The sequence below is a fragment of the Astatotilapia calliptera genome, chromosome 15 (assembly GCF_900246225.1).
Source record: "Astatotilapia calliptera chromosome 15, fAstCal1.2, whole genome shotgun sequence".
NCBI lineage: Eukaryota > Metazoa > Chordata > Actinopteri > Cichliformes > Cichlidae > Astatotilapia > Astatotilapia calliptera.
In genome coordinates, this window is record NC_039316.1 from 36,279,911 (window position 1) to 36,301,902 (window position 21,992).

A 21,992-nucleotide genomic window follows, 5' to 3' on the forward strand; every position below is an offset into this window, starting at 1 on the left:
ATTGTTTTCACCACTATTAGAGATAAGTGAAAGTTGTTTGTGCGTAAAAACTTGACAAACCAAACGTGACAAATTGAAATGTTACATTCCCACAAGTTTGCAATTGCTGCAGCTTTACAAACCAATTTCCAAATAACTGCTCTGATAGTTTGCTTGCGGCTGTAGTGTTGACACTATATTGCACACTGAGAGTTAAATAACCATCGTTTAGAGGTGCTGCTTTGGTCAAAGCTACTAATTGACTGTAATCGAGAAGGAGGGGGGCTTGTAAAAGTCGCGATGCGTCAACTGTTGTGGTTTGGGGATGGAAAAAAATAAGCTTCCTCCCCAGGATGGGAGTTAACATCTGTGTATAAACACAAGTGTGGTTAGAGTCGCTTGAGAAAATTGCCTTAAAACCTGCAGCCATGAAATTACTGCTGACCATAAAAGACATTTCCTTTACTTTTATTCTCCGGGGTATTGAAGCATGGTGACCCTGTTTTCACTACACAAACAAAAAGGGGCCGCTGGACTTAGGTTAATTCAGAAGTATGAAGCGAAGTGTGGGATTACTTCTGAAGCTGGCCTTCCACCACAACACATCCCTGCTCTGCAGCATTAAGCTATGAGAAAATCCAAGGCCAGATGAGGACGGCGGTAATTAGTCTGGACGAATGGCAGAGCCTTCTTCACAAACATTCACACACAGAAGGAGACGGAGAGACAGGAGGCGATGAGGCAAAGATGAAAAGTGAGACAGGCTTCAACCCACATCCCTAAACATGAGGCAGAGGGCTCCCCCTGGTGCTGGCATAATGAAACGCTGCCTATTAATGCTGAGGGAGATGGTGCGATTTTATCCAGCCTCAGTAGTAGTCATTTCACGCCTGTCAGCTTTCTTTGATTTTTCTCAGGCACTTCTTTTTGTTTCATCTCCACCAGCTCGTCTCATTTTCTGTTCTGTCTCACGCTCTTTAAGTCTTTCCCCCCCATCTCCACTCCACTTTTTACTCTCTCTCTGCATTTTTCTGTCAGATACCGCATTGTCCCAGATATTTTCTCATAATAATCCCTACTTCTCACTGTTTTGGTTTTTATGAACTTTCAGATAAACGTGCTACAGTCCAAGAGAAGGTCGGAGATCCTAAAATCAGTAAGTTTACTCGTTCTCTCAAATGAAATGAGCTTTCTGTTCTGGGTCGTTCACTCTCAGTTCATCAACTGCCTCCCACATGACCAGATTTGCCTGGAAAAATTCAAATAGGAAGATTCATGTTGGGAAAATGACTCGTCAAAATCCCAAATGTTACATGTAATATTAACAGAAACCTGCTCTGAGTGAAAGGAGCAAGACAGATGAAAATGTGTTTTCATGTGTAAGCTTCATTATCATTAAATAAACTCTCAGTCCCCTGACTGTACACTTTTGGTTTTTTCAGGCCTCCTAATCTGCTGTCAGAGATCAGACAAATACATCCAAATATTCCTGTGTTAACTCATTATAGTCCTTAGTTCTTAGAGCCATAAGATGAGATATTCGGCCTAAATGATTTCGAAGGACTGAGCTCAGATAGTTTTCTAGATAATGAAAATTTAAAATGCCTCCTTTAGCTCTTTCCCTCCATTATTTGAGGACCTCTCCTGCACTCTTAACGATGAGATTTAACGCCTCGAGATATATCAATAAAGCTGGTGTTTGATGACTATTAGTATAGAGTCCGGGTTTTTCCAAGGGTAGCCCTGGTAAGCTGTAGAGAGAAATCACAGCCAGTCGTTGTGTTTTGAAGCAGGCTTGAAACAGAAACTGCTCAGTTCAGAAAAGAGAAACCATGATTACTCCTACTTGGTGTTCAAGGGAGAGTTAAAAAATGATGCTGGAACGCTGTAGGATGTGACACGGGTGTTTTTAGACAAAGGATTTTAAGGGACCTTTTACAGTAGGGAAATTTTGCATGCTTCCTATTAAGAATGAGCTTTTTCCAGTAGAAAGACAAACCTGTGATGGTCACTTGGGGTTTTTTTCTGTTTAAATTTGATGAATGGAGATGGAAAGACCCTTCTTCCTCTTAAGTGTTTTAATAAACACGTTGTTGTTGTTTTTTTTTATAGATGCTGTCCTTCATGTACGCCCATCTGACGTTTTTCCACCAAGGTTATGACCTCTTCAGTGAACTGCAGCCTCTTATGAAACAGCTGGGAGGGCAGGTACAGGCTACACTCTGCACACACATGCACCCATAATTAGGGTTGGTGTGTTCCTACGTTACCTGTATCCAAATATAAAAATCTTCCAGGACTTTCAGACACTGATGGATCCAAACACACAGCCACAGTTAAAAAGGCGCTCATATTTGTACATAAATATATCTATCTGCCGTTGTTCCCTTTTGTTCCTTCGGCTTGCGCAGCGTACGTACAGCTCGCTGCTATTTTGGTTTTATTCTTTCTAGTTTGATGCTCTGCATAAAACGAATCCACTGCAGTGCTCGCCGCTCAGCCACGCCTGTTGATTAATTGGAAGATATCGTAAACTCGTGATGTTATTTTTAGAAGAGCAGCAGAATAATTGCTTTCCAAGTTTACATAACAGTGCACTGTAAAGAGTAAACGCTTTATATTATGAGGGAAAGACTAATATTTACATTATTTTTTTTTCTAAAGAAACAGGTTTGCTTGTCTTTCTTTTTCCATTAGAGCAGGTGTGGGGAACTCCAGGCCTCGAGGGCCGGTGTCTTCCAGGTTTTAGATCAACACACCTGAATCAAATGATTAGTTCATTACCAAGCCTCTGGAGATGTTGCAACACTTTACTCTGAAACTCATCTCTTCACATTGTTGTCATGCTCATCTGCTTTGTTGTCACCTTTCATTTTAACTTGTGTGTGTGTGTATTTTTAAACTAGTATTTCTGGTAATGACAATGCGAAAATGCTGGCATCTGCCCAACCATAAGTTCAGCTGCAAATTGAGGTCGCCACTCTTCTCCCTCTGTGTTTGTGTTTCTATCTCGTCCGTGTATATGTGTGGGTTTGTGTGTACTGCAGTACTTTCGTCAACTCAGTTTCCACCCTCGTGTGTGTCTGTGTGCATCCTCTCATAAACAAAGCCCTTCCTCTGAGCCTGAATGTTACTTGAAGATTGTAATCACAGTGAAGCTTTTACATTTAGCGGGAATGAGGAAGAAGGTTGTGAGCTGGAATGGGTTTTCCCACAGTTGGACTCGGAGGGTTGACAGTCAGCTGAGTGAAAGAAGCAGGGCTGTGGAATATATAGGCTGTTTGCTCAGAGGCTGAAGCAGCAGACCAGGACCAAGGAGAAAGGAGTGCAGTTACAAGAGGCAGAGCAGTAGAGAAAAGAGGAGCTTGTTGAACGTATAGCCAAACTGTGAAAGAAGGAAATGCAGTGTGGATTTTTTGGGGGACTTTTTTGACAGCCAGATCTGAGGAGCCCATTCAGCAGCTCTTAATTGGGTTGGAGAGAAGCGTGTGGTTTCTTACCCTTGTGTTCTGAAGTTGGAAAATTCTCATTGACAGAAAAAAAGAAGAGAGAGAAGCGAAGGAAGGCTGGACCTCTTTGAAAAGCAGATTTTAGGAAAGGATAAGAGGCAGAGTGTAATCTTCTTGAAGCTAAATGTGACTGAAGAAGCACAGAAAGGCATGGACTCGAAAGACCGACGGAGAGAGAAGAGAGTGTTGTGTGAGGAAAAGGGGAAAAAAGGACAGAACTGAAAAAGACCCTGAAGACGGAGGGGGGAAAGAGACAGAGGGTTTGTTTTCAAGTGGATGAACAAGTAAGAGCTTAACTGTGCTGTGGAATACAAGCCTGTCGTGCTGAATTTGGGGCAGCACAAACCAGAAGGAGAGGAAGATCAAAGGCCGTGCTAAAGAAAGCAGCGGCCGTGGACGGTGCATTATACCTCCATCATGAAGCTGAAGAAGGTGGAGAGGCTGTGCAGGGAGGTGTGGAGGAGCTGCCAACAGGTCTGATAATATGACGCGATGCTTCTAAACTATGAGAAAGTCATCAAGAGTGCGAGTAAATTATTAGAAAGATGAATAAACCCTGAGCTGGAGTAAAAGCAGCTGCGGGGGGGCGTTGATACCTGGAAACGTTTAGAAACTTAAAAAAATGAAAAATGGAACAACAGAGGAGGATGAAAACCAAAGACTTAAATACTTATTGAAAATGTGAGCTGGTGTGTAGACAGTAGCTTCACAGGGAGGTGAAATCAAGATCACATGACTTAGAGTTTGAACTGATATTGCTGATGTTCTCTTTTTGTTGGCTTCGGTTGACAGCTCACAGTGATTCGTGTCAAACATGCCGCTTTTCCACCGCTAGTTGAAACCGTAATGCTGCTTCTAGACATAAATGTACTGCTGACTTCATGTTTCCGTGACACAGAGCCTCAGGATCAAGCACACGTGAGCTTAATGCTCATTCAGAAAGATGTTTCATATCGTTTCCATGAATCACAGACGTTGTCATTGCAGCTACATGTCAGGAGTGATTTAATCTGACGGCTGTGGTCCGTAAATGACGAACTGATGTTAGTAGAGACAAACGTTTGTCTCGGCCTGAGAAGATAAGATGTTAAAGGCAATATGAGTCACTGTCACAAAATGTGAGGAGAGCTACGCACAGAAGCATCTTTGAAAATAAAGACAGGCCTCGATAGATGGCATGAGCTCCAGGCAGACCGGACTAGTTGTTGCAGAGGCAACAGGGAAAACATTTCCCATCTGTGTTATCAGCCTGCTGCTCAGCCATCCACCCATTTCCTCTCTGAGCACAACAAAACACGCAGCTCCCTCAAAGCGTCTCTGAAACTGTGTGATAGTAACACGTTTGTGTGTATTTTGTAAAAGAAACCACACGTTTATTATACTCTGCTTTAAGAAAGGAAACAAATGTATGAATTTCCATCTAGTTTATTGATACAAAGCAGAAAATTGCTGCAAAATTTGCTTGATGAAACTTTGAACCCCGCTCGCCCTTAAATCGGTGCCCTGCAATCACATACTGAATCTTTTGTTTTTGAGGCTGGTGATGCCAATTTAGGTCACGTTGCGGCGACAGACTATAAAGACGCACAGAGCAGAATTTCAGTGCTGCAAGGCAAACTGGCATATTTTCGGCATCACCCAGTGACCTCCAGAGCTTCACTGAAGCCTTTAAGAAAAAGAAAAAAATGTTTCTTCCTTCACAGCTCAAAAGATTTTTTGTTTTCCTCTCCACATGTGTCGGTTGCTCACAGGGACAAAGAGAATTAATCATCTCCCGTCTAATTTCTCCTCAGAGGAGTACATTTTGGTTAGAGGAGAAAAAGCATGTTTCTCTCAGTCTGGCCCGTGGAAAGTGGCGTTAGCATCATCAACGCACGCATGCTCACGCGACCTTTTAGGTGCAGTTTAAAGATGTGGTGGCACTGGATCATTCATTCCTTAACTCGAAATAAATAGATATTTTTCTTAATTAGTGTTTAGTTTTGTCATTTTGAATGAAACGCTTGTCACCGGTCGGCTCGGTGTGCTTGGCTTACTGGTTGTTCTGTCTCTTGCAGTTGGACCAGCTGGTGGTGGATGCTGCCAAAGAGAAGAGGGACATGGAGCAGAAGCACTCCACCATCCAACAAAAGGTGCGAACACACTCAAAATCTGGTGTTATTTATTTATTTATTTTGTTCCCTCAATTTTGTGCAAAAATGTTTGCAGCACTTGCTCACGAAAATAACCTTCAATCCACAGAACACCATAATTAGCTGCACTAATGTGAATGAAAAGCACGAATGACAAGTGAAAGCGTCCAGGCTTATTCTCAGGGTAACTTATGTACAAATATGAACATTTGGGGGAAATGTATCAAAACACTTTGAGGTAGAGCCCTGTGATCGAGCGGTTACACTTACCTCTTGCCCTTTACAGCTCTAACAGGCCTGCTGCGAATCTTGGTCAGTAAAATGGTTAGATTGGATTTATAATTGGAGTTGGAGTCAATTTAAAAAAAGTGAATTCTTCCCAAAACAACTTGAATATGCTGGTTTATTTATAGAAACATGTTTATCATTTGAATGAATGGAGGTAGGACTCCACCCTCAGGTGTAAGGTGATCCCTGTGGAGCATCTAAGCCACACACCCGTGCAATATTGATAGCTTACGGAAACCCATTTCCAAACAAACAAGGTTTGGTTTCGGCGTCTCTGTCCAGAGTCATGCTTTTCATATTTCTCCTATAATTTGTTAATTTGGCAAAAGTAAAGATAAGCTTCTCAAATGAGATCTTTTTTTATTTTTAAACTCTTTAGCTTTTAATCCTAGTATTTTTCTTGTTATTTGAAAGCATTTCCGATAGCAGAGTACAAACCCACAGCAGACAAAAACCTCGACAGGATGTGGGTTGTTATATTACATTATGTGGTGGCAGTAAATTTGCTCTTAACTTTAATTGAACATCCCACAGACTGCCTGTGTCCTTACCCAGCTGTTGTTTGCTGGGCTTCTGTTCATTTGTCTGCCTGTCAGTGACCTTCGTTTCAGTCTCTGCATGTGCGAAGCTTCTTCTGCCCCGTCTTTCATTTGACATCCTTTTTTTTCCATCTTTCCTTTTGTCCCCTCAGTCTCATTATTTATCCTTGTTTCCTGTTTTACCCAGTCACTGATGGTACGTGTGCCAGCTCCCGCCTGTCCTTGAGCACCTATCCCCCACTTCACCTCCCTCAATTTATCTAGATGCTATTTTTATGCGGTCTGGCTCCCACCCTGCTCTCTTGTCTGGCTGTACGTGGACACTCCTAACCAACTGTCTCTTCTTTTCTTGTGCTTCTGCTCTTTTTTCCTCCTCTTCTCTTCTTCTACTCCCTCCAGGCTGCACTGCAGGTAAGCAGTGTTTCTCTTCATTTTTCCTGCACTGTGCGTTTTTGTAATCTTCAGCTCACATCGTTTTAGTGAAAATAGCTTTTTTTGACAACATGCACATGATTTTGTCATCCTGAATAAGGTTCTGTTATTTGCAGAGTGTAGTACACTTGTATGAAGTAAAGCGCACTGATAAAAGCCACTATATCTTTAGAGAACCTCTAGAGCTGGTATTTCTTTATTAAATATCCCTAACATGACATTAGTCTGATAAGATAGGCCACTGTACTTAAATCAAATATAGGCCTGACTTGACGCTTGTTGATCTGCTGTTGCAGGAGTCAGATCTATGGGATTAAGAAGTTGAGTAGTAGTTCTGACTTTCACACCCGCGCTTCACTTTTTGCTCCCCAACTTTGTTAAAACCAGACATTTACTCAGGAGTTAAAATAGTTTTTTTTTGGTGAATTGAATTATGTGTTTGATGTCTGCCAAACAAAATGAGTCGTTGCTACTGGTAACTGCCTTTTATCTGAGTTGAAATCCTTTCCCATCATTATGTGTGGAAGGAGGCTTCAGTCCTCAGGGGGGTCCTGAGGTTGTGCTTATGATACTTCCTTTCTGCTAATGTGTGCATAACTCGAAGCACTGACACCTCAGTGCATGTTTCAGTAGCTACATGAAAGCTTGAGATGGGCTGAAGATGTCTGTTTTATCTCATAGAGTGAGCAAATAACAAGTGACTGCAGTTGTAACAGCTGTGCAAGAAACGCCTACACTCAGCCGGCATTTACAGAAGACGTTTATTTATTTATTGGTTGCAGTTCATGTTAAAGGGTCAAATGCTACAGATATTCAGTTTGCCTGAAAGACTGGCTACTTTATTTACACACACCCAAGGGAGATGAAAGAGCGAGGGGAAAAGCTGAGCGCACTGAGTGTTAAACTGTAGTCACTATAAATGTTTGATGCTCGAACTCCTCTGCGTGGTCCACTTGATTATTCTAACCCAGCAGTCACAAGAGCCACACACACAGACACACACAGACACACTGGTGACCTTCACTTAAAGGAGGAGCAGCAGAGGCTGTGACGGAGGTTTTGATAGACGCACAGCCACAGGAGAGGAGGTGGCGAGGGTTTGTTGACGAGACAGGCCACACTGCTTCAGGTAGCTTCTGTTGTTGGGATGCTGCACAGAGACGCGCGTAAGCAAACACACATTCAAATTGATTTGTGTGCAATAATCTGGGGAAAATGAGGATTTTCAGTCGCTTTCACTACGTTTGGTATCTGGTGAGTGCATCCGATAAGAACTTGTAAAGCATGTGTTTGTGTCTGTGGCTTCATACACTTACATCCGTGACCGATTCTTCTGTGTTAGCATTAGCAAAAGCAATGTTCTTCTCTCTGTGTGTCGTTCTCTCGCTGTGTGTTTGTGTGTGGTGTTTTAGGAGGTGACAGAGCTCCACTTTTTACCAGACTACAGCAACTTTTGCGCTTGGAGGTCGACCTCTGTACGTAGAGTCAATGCATCGATTCTCGGCCTTTCATCTCCTCCCCTGCATGCGTTGCAGGACCTCATTACAGTGTTTATCTGCATCTCTGTCTGTTTTCTTACTCTGAAGTGCAGCACATGCATTAGTGTTGCTAATGCAGCTCGTTTCATTCTGATGTGTCATCGTTATTGTCAGTGTCTGCGTCACTGAAGTCTTCTGGTTTAATGCCGGGGTTTTTTCTTTTCTACATATTTGTTTTGTTTTGCGGTTTTTCATAACTTTTTTTTTCTTTACTTCTTAGATAATATATTTAAAATCAGGAACTAAGAACAAGCGCCTATGAGCTTTGTTTCAGCCACTACCTGTTTTTAGGTTTATGTCATGGGTTTGACGATACTTTCCCAAGCTGAAGTGGTCACGTCAGGTTTCTCAACCAGTAGTTGAAACCAAGAACTGGAAAGTTTTTCACGTGACAGCAGCAGCTGAAACTCTGTCATTCTTTAATAGTAACATTTGTAGCATTTGTTTGATGTGTGGGTGACGGCCACCACACATCAAGCTGAAATTAGGGGCCGCTGTTTCTAGTGTTTGAAGTTTAAAGAATAATTGTTAAAAGTTATGGGACTTAAATTTTGTCCCACCTTCAGGAAGACGGGGATTTATTAATGCCTGGACTTTCCATTGTGTCCCTAATCAGAAACTAAACGCAGACACGTTTTGTTCCCCTTGTGCACAAAAATAACTCGACTCATTCCAGTGTATGTCGTGCTGGAAAATTGTGCTTGCCAGTGTGTTTGTGTGTGTGCATGTGTGCATATCCTTTCGGTACAACATGGAATAGGACATATTTTTCATGGGTTACATCTACATCTCTGGGCTGTAACAGGGGTTGTACATTCAGGAAGTTACCATGAGAGACTCGTGGATCATTCAGTGTTTGCTCCTGAAAATCCCAGATGTTCCTTGAAAAAAATCCAGAGGAATGAATCAGATTTAGTAGGATTTTTTTTTTTAAATTTTCTGGTCCCTGCTGTCATTAGTTTAATCATATAAATGTTTCAGAGGAAGGAATAACGGCAGATTTTAGATGTTTTTCCTGCAGCAATTTTTTGAGGAGCCAAAATTCCCTTATTTAGAAAACTGCTTGAGCTAGGTGCTTCAGATATTTTAGAGTAATATCTGATACTGTGAATCTATGAATATGGACTCTCAGGAGTTTACCAAAAGTTAATGTAGAATGAAGTCTCTGACAGCAGATTTGAAGCCCTGTAGAAACCACAATCTTGCAGGTCAGGCATAGATATTTTGTTGATAGCTTTACATAATTTTATAATATTCATAATATTCTTTAAACATTCCAAATCAGGTAAATGGTTTCACAGATATTAATGGCTATAGCAATTTTACTTATTTAATTACATGACAACTAAATGAGGTGAACCTGTGTATGCTTAGAATGGCTTAAGACAATGAAAAGAGGAAATATAATAAAACAAAGCAAAACAAAATAACAGAAAACACCTGATTGTACCCTGTGTGAACTAAAGGGTTATATTATATTATTTTTATTTTATTAAAGCTGGAATATGGAAGCAAAAATGGGTATTTTTTAGAAAAAAAAAACAGATTACTACACTCACAAGTTTTCATGGTCTTTACTTTTATTTTCTCCAGTATAAATTTACTTGTGTATGTTTGGCACCCCGACGTTCATCCCTTTGTTGTTTGTTTTTGTTTTTTTAATGAGACTAATTAACTAATGATATTAGGAAACTGAAATGTTAAATAATTCCTATAAAGAAGTGTTTCTCTGGAAATGCATCTGACACATCTGCGATGGTCAGGTGACATTTGATAACTGCTGAAATGACCCACTGTGTCAACACTTTCCAGCATTATCATGGTGCTGTAGCTTTGTGCTGTATTTTTGTAATGTAATGTTTTGTCACAACCCCAAACCCAGATTTAGGTATGTAAGGGGGAAAAAAAAAAACATTTTAAAGTTGCTTAACAACTCGTACAGAAAAAAATAAATAAATAAATATATAAAAAAAAAAAAAAAAAAAAAAAAAAAAATATATATATATATATATATATATATATATACACTTTCAAAACAGATAAGAAAGACTTCAACTAGCTTCAACTAAGCTTCAACTAGCTTGAGAGCCGATGACTGCTTTTCTAATGCAGGTTGAATGAGTTAAGTCTGAGTTACAAAAAAGACTGTGGATCTTTCTAGAAGGACAACAGAGAGGATGAGTCCCCAGCTCGCCACAGTAACAGATCTTGATGTATCGAGCTGTAATTGATTTTGGAGACGGTGACACCTGATGTAAAATGAGTCCACACACACACACACACACACACACACACACACACACACACACACACACGCACGCGCATGCTTCTGGTGTCCGGTGTCACCTGAAGCTGAGAAAGCTGGGAGGGTGTTAGGAGTGTGGCAGCTGCTCTGGTAGTTAAAGCCAGACTGAGAGGGCAGTCACATGACAACACGTACGACTGAGAGTCAATCAGAGATGGGATGCATGACAGGTTGTTTTTTTTTCCTGCGTTACACGTTGAAGAGCAGTGCGTCACTACTGCTGTAAGAAGCTATGCAATAAAAGCTTCATAACACCACGTTTATTGCTTTGTATACTTCTGCGTGTCTCCAGTATTTTAAATAACAAATGTTGGTTTGCCTTGTTGCTGGATTTTTGTTAATTGTTAACAAATACGGTGTATCTCGACACACTTTTTTTTCACTTAGGTTTCTTTCTCAAGCATTACATTACATTGCATTGGTAGCTATAGATTATTGGCCTGTGCTCGTACGCTGTGGCTGCTGTTTGTCTTTCCTGGTTCGCGAATCGTCAGTCAGGTCAGCGGGGCCGTGACACTCACTTAGCTTATACAGATAAACCCTGATATAGATAAACAAGAGGAACTCACCAGCATCAGAAGATTTAATGTGTTTTTTCCTGTTTTAATTCAGTTGTTTGCTTTCCTCTCTTCCTTCCTTATTATTTTTCAGGATTTCTCGAATGACGACACAAAGCTGGAGTACAATGTGGATACAGACAACGGCATCGCCATGGAGGGTTATCTGTTTAAGAGGGCCAGCAATGCCTTCAAGACATGGAATAGGTATAATGTATAGAGTTTATTTTGAAGTGGTTCCTTTGGACTGATTGCAGAGTTTTATATACTTTGATATCCTAGGAAAAGCTTCAAGTGCATTTTAAGAATGATTATTAATCACAGACGCAGAGTAAAGCTAGCTAAGATTCACAGGAAGTGTTAATAATTTGGAAGAATTTCCATTCATCTTGTCATCTTTGTGTTTTAATTCCTGTAAATCAACACAAATGAAATCGAGAACATACAGACTCAAGTTTTTGCTTCCTCTTGACCATTTTTTCCCCAAGTGGATATAAACATGTTATGAATCAAACCAACATATACTTTTGCAGAATACCATAGTTTGTCTTTGTGTGTGTTGTGTTCACATGCCTTAGGATTACTCTCTCTCATCCACATCAGAAGATATCAAAGCGTCTTATTTTAGGAGCATCACTTGCATGTGACTTTATCTTCTAATAAACTTGTGATCTTCTTTCAGGCGCTGGTTCACCATCCAAAACAATCAGCTGGTTTACCAGAAGAAATTTAAGGTATGTCAAGTGACTTTCTGCACGGCCACCATGACAGTCATGCACGCGTTTGACTTCCAGCACAAACATCTCTCTGTGTATTTTTAACTGGACGGCACAGCTGTGCGCCTGGTTTCTGTGTGTTTGATAGAAAGAGCTCACAATAAAGTCCTCTTATATACTGGAAAAGTTTAGTTGTTTTTTTTTAAATGAATCTCTACTTTATGTACATTTATCCTTGTCAGAATATGAAAACTCTCCAACCACACAGGTTTAGAGACAAGTCTGCAACCACAGGTTGCTAGGGAAAAAAATCTTTTCAATGACCAGTTGGAGAGCGGTTGCTGGATGTTGCTAATGAAATTGATCAGAAAGAGGGTGCTGCACCAAAAACTAGTCACTGAGCTTTAGCAAACCGAGGAAGAGTCGTGCTTCTGTAAACATGCTGGGTGCAGCTGTGAGACACAACTTTTATTTTGAAGGCTTACAGTCTCAAAGTTTCACTGCTGCTCAGTGAAGAGTTGGTGCATGTGTGCAGACAGGTCAGTGTGCTAGCTACCAAGGCAATTGCAAGGAAGGTTTCAGCGCAGCACCATATACCTCCATGCAGCTGTTTTCACCTGGTGACTGCCAGCAACCACTCTCCAATCAGCAAATTTGTCCTTAGCAGCCTGTGGTTGCCAGGTGTTTGCCGACCGGCCTCGAGGCTTGTGTCACAGAGGCCTAACATTTAGTTTTGTCCCAGATTATAGTACCAAAGTCAAAAGAGCAAGAGCAGTTGGGGCTTTGTTACATACTCTGCGCTTTGCATCATGCTACAACAAAATAACCCCAACTGTAATTATTATTAGTGCGACAGAACTTGTCACTACCAACTTAATAAAAATGTTAAGGAAACTGGACAATATAGTTCTGCGAACAATAACCTTTGTGGTAAAAGAAGTGGGCGCCTGTTGCTGGATGTAAGTCCCTCTGCTGTGCCTGCAGGACAACCCTACAGTGGTGGTAGAAGACCTGAGGCTATGCACAGTCAAGCACTGCGAGGACATAGAGCGTCGCTTCTGTTTTGAAGTCGTGTCACCCACCAAGTAGGTTTGAGTCAGTGACGTTACGCCCTCTGTCAGCTTAATGAGCACATGAGTATTTTTAAAAAGGTGGCAAGGTGGAGCACCAGCCTACCCGCCTTCTGGTGCCGACACTCCTGCTCTGAGCCGACAGCAGCTGTGTGACGCTTGTCTGCCCCCACAGGAGCTGTATGATGCAGGCAGACTCCGAGAAGCTGCGACAGGCTTGGATCAAAGCTGTCCAGAACAGCATCGCCACCGCCTTCCGCGACAAGGGAGATGACAGTGAGGTAAAAACCCACACATACACCAGAAAGCCAAGATACAAAGTCTTTTGACTCAAAACTAATGTGGCAGGATTTCTATTAATTTTGCAACACTTATTTGTGTAGATTTATGCAAATAACAGAGTTTTTCATTGACTGTTTGCTTCTTGCATTTTTTCCCCTGAAGATCAATTTTTATTTACTCATTTTAATACGTCTGCTTTGCCCTTTATTTTTGTCTGTGCGCCTTCCCCGTTTCTTTCCTGTCAGAAGCTGGATAGGAAGTCGTCCACATCAACAGGGAGCCTGGACTCTGGAGGGGAGCCAAAGGAGAGATCACTGAAAGGAGAGAGTGCCCTGCAGAAAGTCCTGGCCATCCCAGGCAATGTTTGCTGCTGCGACTGTGGGCAGCCGGAGCCCCGCTGGGCCAGCATCAACCTGGGCATCACCCTGTGTATACAGTGCTCTGGCATCCACAGGTACAATGCTCTATTTTCATAAGCAAATCCTTATAACAGCTCTTTGATTATTGCTGTGAGCAACTTCTTACATAAAGATGAAGCAAAACATAACAAAGGATTAAAGGAAAATATCAAATTCTTAAGTAACCAACTTTTAATTGCTTAGAAAATTTAAAGAAGTTAAAAAAGAAGAAAACCTGGACATTTCTGGAACATTTTATTTATTTGTCTACCACACTGCAGGAATGCAGTTCATTAAGAGTTCATGTTAGGTCTGTGAAAACTAGAAGTTATGCAAAGTATGTTGGCTCCAGTATATAAAATCCTCCGTCGGGATCACAGATGTCTTCAGGGGTTTCTGAACTGTAAACTCACTGGTGTGTGAACTGAGATGTTGTGATAACCTTTAATTATTTTCCTGGGTAAATGTAATTAAAGTTTAATATAGATAAAAAGCGTCAGGTCGCTTCCCACGCTTTCACGGTACAGCATTGATCATCAAGGATACCAACCCAAAAATACACTGGGCCTTTTTGCAATTTTCCTGATTTGTGTGAATTTAGTAAGATTGTTAGAGGACACATCAAAAACAATTTTTTCCTTTCCCACTACGTGCATTTGTATATTTCACAGACAGTGGGACTGTGTTGTCTGTAAATCTGTTCTCTCCATACTGTGCATGGGTTTTTGTGAGTGAACATGTGAGACCACAGTTTTCACCACAAAGCTAAAACAAAAACATTTTATCGCTTTCACAATTTAAAGTACACAGAGCTGACACTGTCTTGCTTTTTTTCCTGCTTCTGCCACCTACAGGAGTCTGGGAGTGCATTTCTCCAAGGTTCGTTCTTTGACTTTGGACACTTGGGAACCAGAACTGCTAAAGGTGAGTAAGAAGAAGGTTTACAAACAAATGCACATGAATGGTCTGCCTTGGTTACACACACAGTTTTTATTTTGTTATCACTCTGCCTTTTAATAAAATCCATTAAGGATCAGGAAGAGTAACATATGTCTGGAGTAACATTAGTCCACTGATGTTAATCTACATGTTTTCCAGTTAATGTGTGAACTGGGCAACAAAGTAATCAACCAGATCTATGAAGCTCGGCGAGAGGAGCTTGGAGCAAGAAAACCACAGCCGGGAGATCCGAGGTACCGAGTTACAAGAGAGCATGCTTGTAATTTCAGACCAAAAAATTGCTTTTGTAACCTATTTTGTTTCCTAGTAAATTGTACTTATGACTCACTGACGGCCAACTTTCATTTTCACTTCATTCATAAATGAAATGTTTTTCTGGTTCGCTCACAGGCACGAGGTCGAGGCCTACATCAAAGCCAAGTATGTGGATCGTCGATTTGTACGCCGGCCGTCAGACGAGGAGCTTCGCAGCAAAGTGGTCTCTCTGAGCAAACAGGAGAAGAGGCTGAGCGGCAACTCTGAGCACATGCCACCAAAAGCGCCTCCACCCACACCAAAACTTCGACCTGGTTCGAATGCTTCAGGGCAGTCAGGTCAGTTCAAAGTAAATGAGAAACACAGCTTTAAACCGACAGTTAGCTTCGCTGCAAGCCTCGGGATTCGAACTGTTAGTGGATCATTGCCTCCAAAACATATTTTGTAATATTTTTTTATACTTTTTTTTTTTTTTAACATGTTGTTGTTTTCTTTTTCATTTAAATGTATCTTTATCTTTTAATTTGTTTCTTTTTATAGCACCCAAACAAAATTAATTAATCTGATTTCAGAGTTTGGTTGTTTCTCCCTCAGAATCAGAACTTTCTCCAGTAAAAACAAACAAACTAAATAAATACATCACACGAAGAAGGATTTGCTCGTGCGACGCTTCCTACCATGAAGAAGTGTCCACCCATCGGCATACTGCATGTTCTTTGTGAATAGCGTATGTCTCGGCTCTCTTTGCCTCCCATTGCTTTCCGTAGAGTCTGTCTCTTCCAGCGTCAGCCGAGCCAGTAGTCTAACTGTCTGTGCTTCCACCCTGCTTTTCCCCTTTCCCTAAATCTCTCTGTCCTTTCCTCCCCCTCTGGCTGTTCTGTGCTTCCGAACTAACCCCTGCCCTGACTGCCTCTCCCTATAACCCCACCCTGCCACTCAATTTACACCCTTCGCTCTCCAAACTCCCATCATCCCTTGCGTAGCTGCTGCCAGTGGTGCCGAGGCCCGCCGGGACTCTCTCTTCTGTCCTGACGAGCTTGACTCGCTCTTCTCCTACTTTGACACCTCCTCCAAGCTCAGGAGCAGTAAGTACTGAATGCTTAGTGTTTCGCTTGCTTTCCATCCCCTGTGTCCATTTGAAGTCACGGCGTTGGGCTGAGGACTAACAACTCTTCATCCTCCTCATTTCCTTCTTCATACGGACCGTGCTAATGAGCCATCCAGTCACGTTTTCCGTATTGCATTTTTTCTTTTGGACTGAGGGGTGGGGAGTGTTTCTCACACATGGTTTTGTTTAGTGTGTTGGTATTTTCGCATATATCTGTGTCATATTTTTGGTTTTTAGGGACCTGGAATTTAAGGTGAAGGCGGGGATCTGTCATCCGGTTCTCTTTCTCTTCCCACACTGTCGGCACCTTGAGTAAAAAATATTAGGAACACCTGCTGTTTCTGTTAATCAGGCTGAAATAAGTTTGAGAGGCCGAACACATTGATTGGCTACAAACAAGCTCTGATAAGAGTTACTTTCCACTGCCAGAAACAAGCAGCAGTAGCAGAGTGCTCCTTTTATTTCATACGCTCAGCAAATATCTTCACGTTCTTCTACAAGCAGTGACTCAGACTCTGTTTTACAGTAAAAAGTGCAGACAGCGGCATCCAGAACAGTGCTGATGGGAGCAGGGAGATGCTGGCCACCACCCCCTCCAATGACAGCCTGGCAGATGCAGGTAAGACGCACTCACCTCTGTTCTCTTCTGTGCTGAGACGCTGAGATTCTGAGAGAGAAATAGGGCATTATGCAATCATACATGCTTTGTGTTGTAAGGCGTGTTGTAGAAGGTATAGTATTTTTCAGTTAGAAGGAAAATTTCTTTGACTTCGCTCACACCCATCTTCTCATTTTCAGAACCCGCTGAGACTCCACCCATGCCCATGCCCGCCACACTGCCTCCTCCGTCACCCTGTAAGGAGATGGTTTTCTATGAACCCAAGGAGTACAGCCCGGGTCTTCAGCTCTACTGGGCGTCCTGCGCCCGCAGCCTGCCGGACATGGCAGAGGCGCTAGCCCACGGAGCCGAGGTCAACTGGGTCAATACGGAGGAGGAAAAGAGGACCCCGCTGATCATGGCAGTGCAGGGGGTCAGTATGGCTACAGTAATTCAGCTTGGTACGATACATCGCTAAACTCAGTGGTCGGCAGATTTAAAACCTTTTCACCAGTTTTATGTCACACAGGTGGATGAAATAAAGTGTTGCCTGTCTTCGATGTCTGCGTCAAGTTTCAGCCAAATAATAAACTCGTAGCTTTTTCCTCTCGGTCGTAAAAGGCTCCTCTGCCTGCAGAGTGGGCGGGATTGGGGGTTGCGATTTACTAAATATCTGCTTAATAATCTGTGAGGAGTTAGAATCTCACTGAACATCGATCTTAAGGTCAAGCTTTATGAATATCTTGTACGATAACTCAAGAAGGAAGTCACCTAGAAATTGGATATTAATGACATACATGCATCGACTAGGAGCCTGCAGGGTAGCAGTGATGAACGCCAGTATTATCTAAAAATTACAGAGACGTTCTTATTTACTCGAGCATTTGACTTCATGGAAACGATATCACACCTGTTTAGTTTAATCCAACTTTCCTTTAGTTTGGGTTTGAGACATTTGCAGATACTAATATCTATACTCCTCCATGTTTACCTGTTAAAAGCATAGTGTGTGAATTAAAACAAATCTAGACCTAATGTGTTGTGCTTCTTGAAAGAAAGGCATGTGTCATTATAAACACCTGTAAATTTCAGGGGTCTCTGGTCACCTGTGAGTTTCTGCTCCAAAATGCAGCGAATGTGAACCAACAGGACGCTCAGGGCCGAGGACCCCTCCATCATGCCACCATGCTGGGACACACGGGGTTTGTTTCCACTTCTCCCCACCTTTATTACTACAAATGCAACGTGGATTATGTTTTACACTCAAAAAAACAACAACTTGCATTTCCGTTGCAGGCAAGTGTGTTTATTCTTGAAACGAGGAGCGAATCAAAACGCTACAGACATTGAGGAGAAAACACCGCTGTCCATAGCGGTGGAGGCGGCCAACGCAGACATTGTCACCCTGTGAGTGTCGTGGTACTAATCTTAGATTACAGAGTGGATTGAGATGTGCTGTTACCTTTAATTCCCTGTTTCTTTATTCGCTCCCCAGGTTGCGACTAGCCAAGATGAACGAGGAGATGCGGGAGGCGGAGGGGCCCTACAGCCAGTCAGGTCAATATAACTCCAACAGCCCCACCGAGATGCAGTACAGGAAGTGCATGCAGGAGTTTATTAGTTTGCAGCTGGATGAATCTGAATAACCAGCCGCTGCGTGTTGAGCCAACGACGCCTAGGAAACATAAAGTGTCGGAGTTGGGGTCAGCTGACTTAAAAGAGCACCACCCCCAATCATCCATTCTCAGGGGTATTGTTAAAAATTTGGGCGATTTCTTTATTGAGAGGAATTTAATCCACTGGCCTTTAAGTGAGCTGAGCCTAACTCTGCCAGCTGTGCTCGTGTGTCCTGCTGTTACAACTTCCTGCCAGGTGCTCCACCAGCTCTGCACCTTGTCCCTCAGCGGCAGGGTTAAAGCCATCGACTCTGGGCAGTATTAGTTTTTGTTCCAAACTGGAACATCCACCTTTTCCATTTAAGTGACTGTTACTCATGTCAAGTTACTGATAGCACAAAAATATTTTTCCTCGGTTTTAGAGGTGATTAGAAGGTAGGTTTTTGTTTTGTTTTGATTAAAGTAATTGTTATTTTTAAATTCCTGTTGTGTTTCTGCCAGCAGTCACAGTATCTTTGCAAAAAAAAAAAAGTATATATATATATAAAAATAAAAAAATAAATAAATCTGCCCAGTAACTGCCACCAGTATCCAGTGACACTCAGACCTCAGAGGGAGGGCAGTTTCTACTACAGTATCTGGCAATAATCAAGACTTTTTGAATGATGCTTTTTAAAATCGTCGTGAGAGGCGTGTCTGTAATCTTTTTTCCTTTCCAACTGACCTTTCAGAAGTCATTTATGCACCTTCCTGTTAATGGTTATGCAACTGCTGTACCTTTTCCCATGACTGTATGGTTCTTATTTGAAGTCTTAACTGCTTGTCAAGTCCTGTTTACTTATTTAATGACGCATCTTTCTGGTGTTACATGACAGATGTTTTTAGAGCAGTTTTCTTTTATAGAGATGACTCTAGTAAGTCTAGGTATTCTTACTGTACATGCTGTAAATGATGTTTTTAGAGTGACTCTGGTTGCACAGCAGTAAGTGCCATGAGGACTCTTGTGTTCGCATACTTTTCTTTTGAGTGTCTTGGTTGTAGTGTGCTTGCTCATTGCCCATAATCATGGGAAATCCAGAATTGTAAGACAAAAGGACTTTTAGAGCCCTTGCACTAATCGTCCTGAATGTTAGTGGATTTGAAGGTGGTACATTTCAAGCAGCAATAGTGCAATAGTCTAGAAACGTATCCACATGTAACCATGTATAGCTTTTGATCGCCTGCTTGTCCTGGCTTATATTCACGTTAATCATTGTGGGAGCTTTATTATTTAAAAAAAAAACAAGCAAAGAAACTGTAAAACAATCTAGGTTTTCAAAATGAATGTAGACGGAGAGGAAGGTGAGGTTTTCTGACAGGCAATGAATGATTGAATTGTACCCCAGTTTCATCCCACATCGTCTCTCTCATGTTGCCCCGACTGCTCGGAGGGCGCCAAAGCACTTTGATGAAACGGTCACTGAAAGAGCAGCGCCCCCTGCTGCAGGCAGAGCGTCAATGCAACGTTTCTAATCGCTGATTTGTGTGGATGTCCCTGGATGTTAGAGATCTGGTGTTTAGTAGTTCTCTATGAAATGTTTGTGTGCGATTGTGGAGCAAAAGGATTTATTCATTTGTGTGTGCTGACACACAGGAAGAGGAGGGCTGAGCTCATTTCTTCTCGAAGAACGGAGCGTTTACACTAAGGGCGAAATGCACAGCTGGAGGAAGATGCACTGTTAGTAGCTGTTTGGACCTTACAACAAATAACTAGAAGTTCTTTTGTCTTGTTGTTGTTTATTTAATGGTTATTGATAGAGACTGATTTAGAAACTGCTGCTGATGCCGAACAGGTCAGCAGCAGGTTTGTTAGCAGTGATTGTAAGAGGATGTTTGTGTTGAGCAGAAAAGGAGATTTAAAAACATGTTTGGTACTCCAGCGCCTCTTCATCAGCACCCTCCAATCAGCTGATGAGTGCTGAGAGTGATGAGGGATATTCAGGGTTAATGAATGTGAGGGAGAGGTGACCTCATCAGTCCTCTGTTCCTTTTCTTTTCTCTTTAAAAGAAGTTCTCTTGACTCGAGTGTTTGAAGTGCAGAGCCGTGGTTCTCGGTTTAATATTTCTTGGCATTTAAATGATTTTTTAAAAATAATTTTACGATGTTTTTAAATACTATTCTTTTACAACATCATGTCGTGTTCTTAAAACCCCCCAAAACAAGAAATTTACCCTTAAAACCGACTGAGAACCACTGATCTGATTAAGGTGGAATTTTCTTCTCTTCCTCCTAACACACTCTCACGTTCTCTTTTATGTAAATCTGTTCTGTCACTTTTTGTATTTTGCTTTTCTCACTCTCCTCCCCAGAGTTTGTGCCTTTCTTCTTTTCTCTCTTTCTTTGGGGTGCTGAGGCCAACACAACTGTATTTTTGTACATAAACTCCTGCACTTTAAACACAATACAGTTGTTGATGAAACAAACTTGCTGTCTGTGGGCTGTCTTTTCTCTCCGAGTCCGTGTCCCGTTGCTAACGAGGGCCTCGCTGACTGTTTCCTCAAACATTTGCCTTTTGCTTCTTCTGTCCTTCGCCTCTTTTCTCCCCTCTACATTGTTCTGTTTCATATTTCGCAACCACGCCAGCACTCTTAACAGGTATGGCTAATTATTTTTTCTTTTTCACTCTTGTTGACACTGATGACACTGTCGCTGCATGAGCCCCCTCCCCACTTTGCATGAAACTCTGTGCATGTTTTACCTGCTTTACATCTGCACAATGAGGGCATTGGGGTTTATGATCACTGTAGTCTTGACAACTTGAAGACTTTGGCAGAATATGAAGGGGAATATGGGGAAAAGTTCAGCTATTTGTGAACATTGTTTAAACACCTGCCTCTACGCAGGAAACAAAACATTTGTGCTACAGCAGAAGATACGAGATGGAGGATTTATTATTTCATGCAGCTCCGTCAATACTTTAGTTTGTAGTGAACATAAGTTATGAGCAGTCCAGTAAACAGTTTTTTTTCCTTCTTAAACGTATCTACAATGAAGTGTTTTTGTCATAGACTGTATATAAAAGATGTACATAATTTCCATAATTCTGTCTGAGTCCTATGTAGAGTCTGTGCAGCTGGAGTCACAAAAACAGGCAGGCTCGCAGACGTCTGGCTGTACCTTTGCGATAACTGTCCGATGATGAGGCTGAAAGTGGAACTGCAAATTACAAAAACCACTTAAGTGGCACCTGTGTTCGGGGTAACATTGTTGCCACTACGTTGGCAATTAAGATTCTCTTGCTGAATTGATCGTTTCTCTTTCATTTGATTTGCGATACAACGACAGAAGAAATAGCTGGATGTGAATAGGAGGGAAGGATGGTACTAAACGGGCCAATCACAGTGCATTTCTAGGGAGAGGCACGTCAGGTTACAGCGTAGGGTTTCGTGGTTGATTTAGACGACTTTGGTGAATCGTTGTAAAGCCTACCAAGTGGCCGGCATGATTGCCAGTATTCAGACCTGTGCTCGGGGATTATGTTGTGATTACTTTACAGTAACTCTGTGTTTTTAGATACGGTGCCAGCTACAATAGAAACAAATAAAATCCTGGCAAACATATTTGTTCCTTACGTTTTGGACTTTTTGTTCCTCATTCACATTGCAATAGTTTCTGAGTCTCCCTCCAGGGATTTACTGAAATCTGCGAGTTATATTGAGGCAATAATTGT

General features: G+C 41.8%; 1 protein-coding gene across 3 annotated transcripts in view; it reads left to right on the plus strand.

Moving 5' to 3' along the window:
• The window catches only part of LOC113037124 (arf-GAP with coiled-coil, ANK repeat and PH domain-containing protein 2), a 48,392-nt gene that overhangs the window by 22,537 nt on the left and 3,863 nt on the right, over window positions 1-21,992 (plus strand). The window contains exons 7-25 of one of the 3 annotated variants that reach the window (XM_026193826.1): window positions 1,091-1,135; window positions 2,092-2,187; window positions 5,546-5,620; window positions 6,847-6,858; window positions 8,292-8,354; window positions 11,374-11,486; window positions 11,962-12,013; window positions 12,980-13,080; window positions 13,241-13,346; window positions 13,593-13,801; window positions 14,600-14,669; window positions 14,844-14,938; window positions 15,096-15,298; window positions 15,944-16,045; window positions 16,595-16,687; window positions 16,867-17,099; window positions 17,759-17,868; window positions 17,963-18,073; window positions 18,162-20,745. In XM_026193826.1, coding sequence (XP_026049611.1) covers window positions 1,091-1,135; window positions 2,092-2,187; window positions 5,546-5,620; window positions 6,847-6,858; window positions 8,292-8,354; window positions 11,374-11,486; window positions 11,962-12,013; window positions 12,980-13,080; window positions 13,241-13,346; window positions 13,593-13,801; window positions 14,600-14,669; window positions 14,844-14,938; window positions 15,096-15,298; window positions 15,944-16,045; window positions 16,595-16,687; window positions 16,867-17,099; window positions 17,759-17,868; window positions 17,963-18,073; window positions 18,162-18,312 — 2,040 coding nt within the window. In that variant the 3' untranslated portion in view covers window positions 18,313-20,745. Of the gene's footprint in view, window positions 1-1,090; window positions 1,136-2,091; window positions 2,188-5,545; window positions 5,621-6,846; window positions 6,859-8,291; window positions 8,355-11,373; window positions 11,487-11,961; window positions 12,014-12,979; window positions 13,081-13,240; window positions 13,347-13,592; window positions 13,802-14,599; window positions 14,670-14,843; window positions 14,939-15,095; window positions 15,299-15,943; window positions 16,046-16,594; window positions 16,688-16,866; window positions 17,100-17,758; window positions 17,869-17,962; window positions 18,074-18,161; window positions 20,746-21,992 lie in introns of those variants that run through there. The other 2 variants (XM_026193828.1, XM_026193829.1) reach the window with 2 other exon arrangements.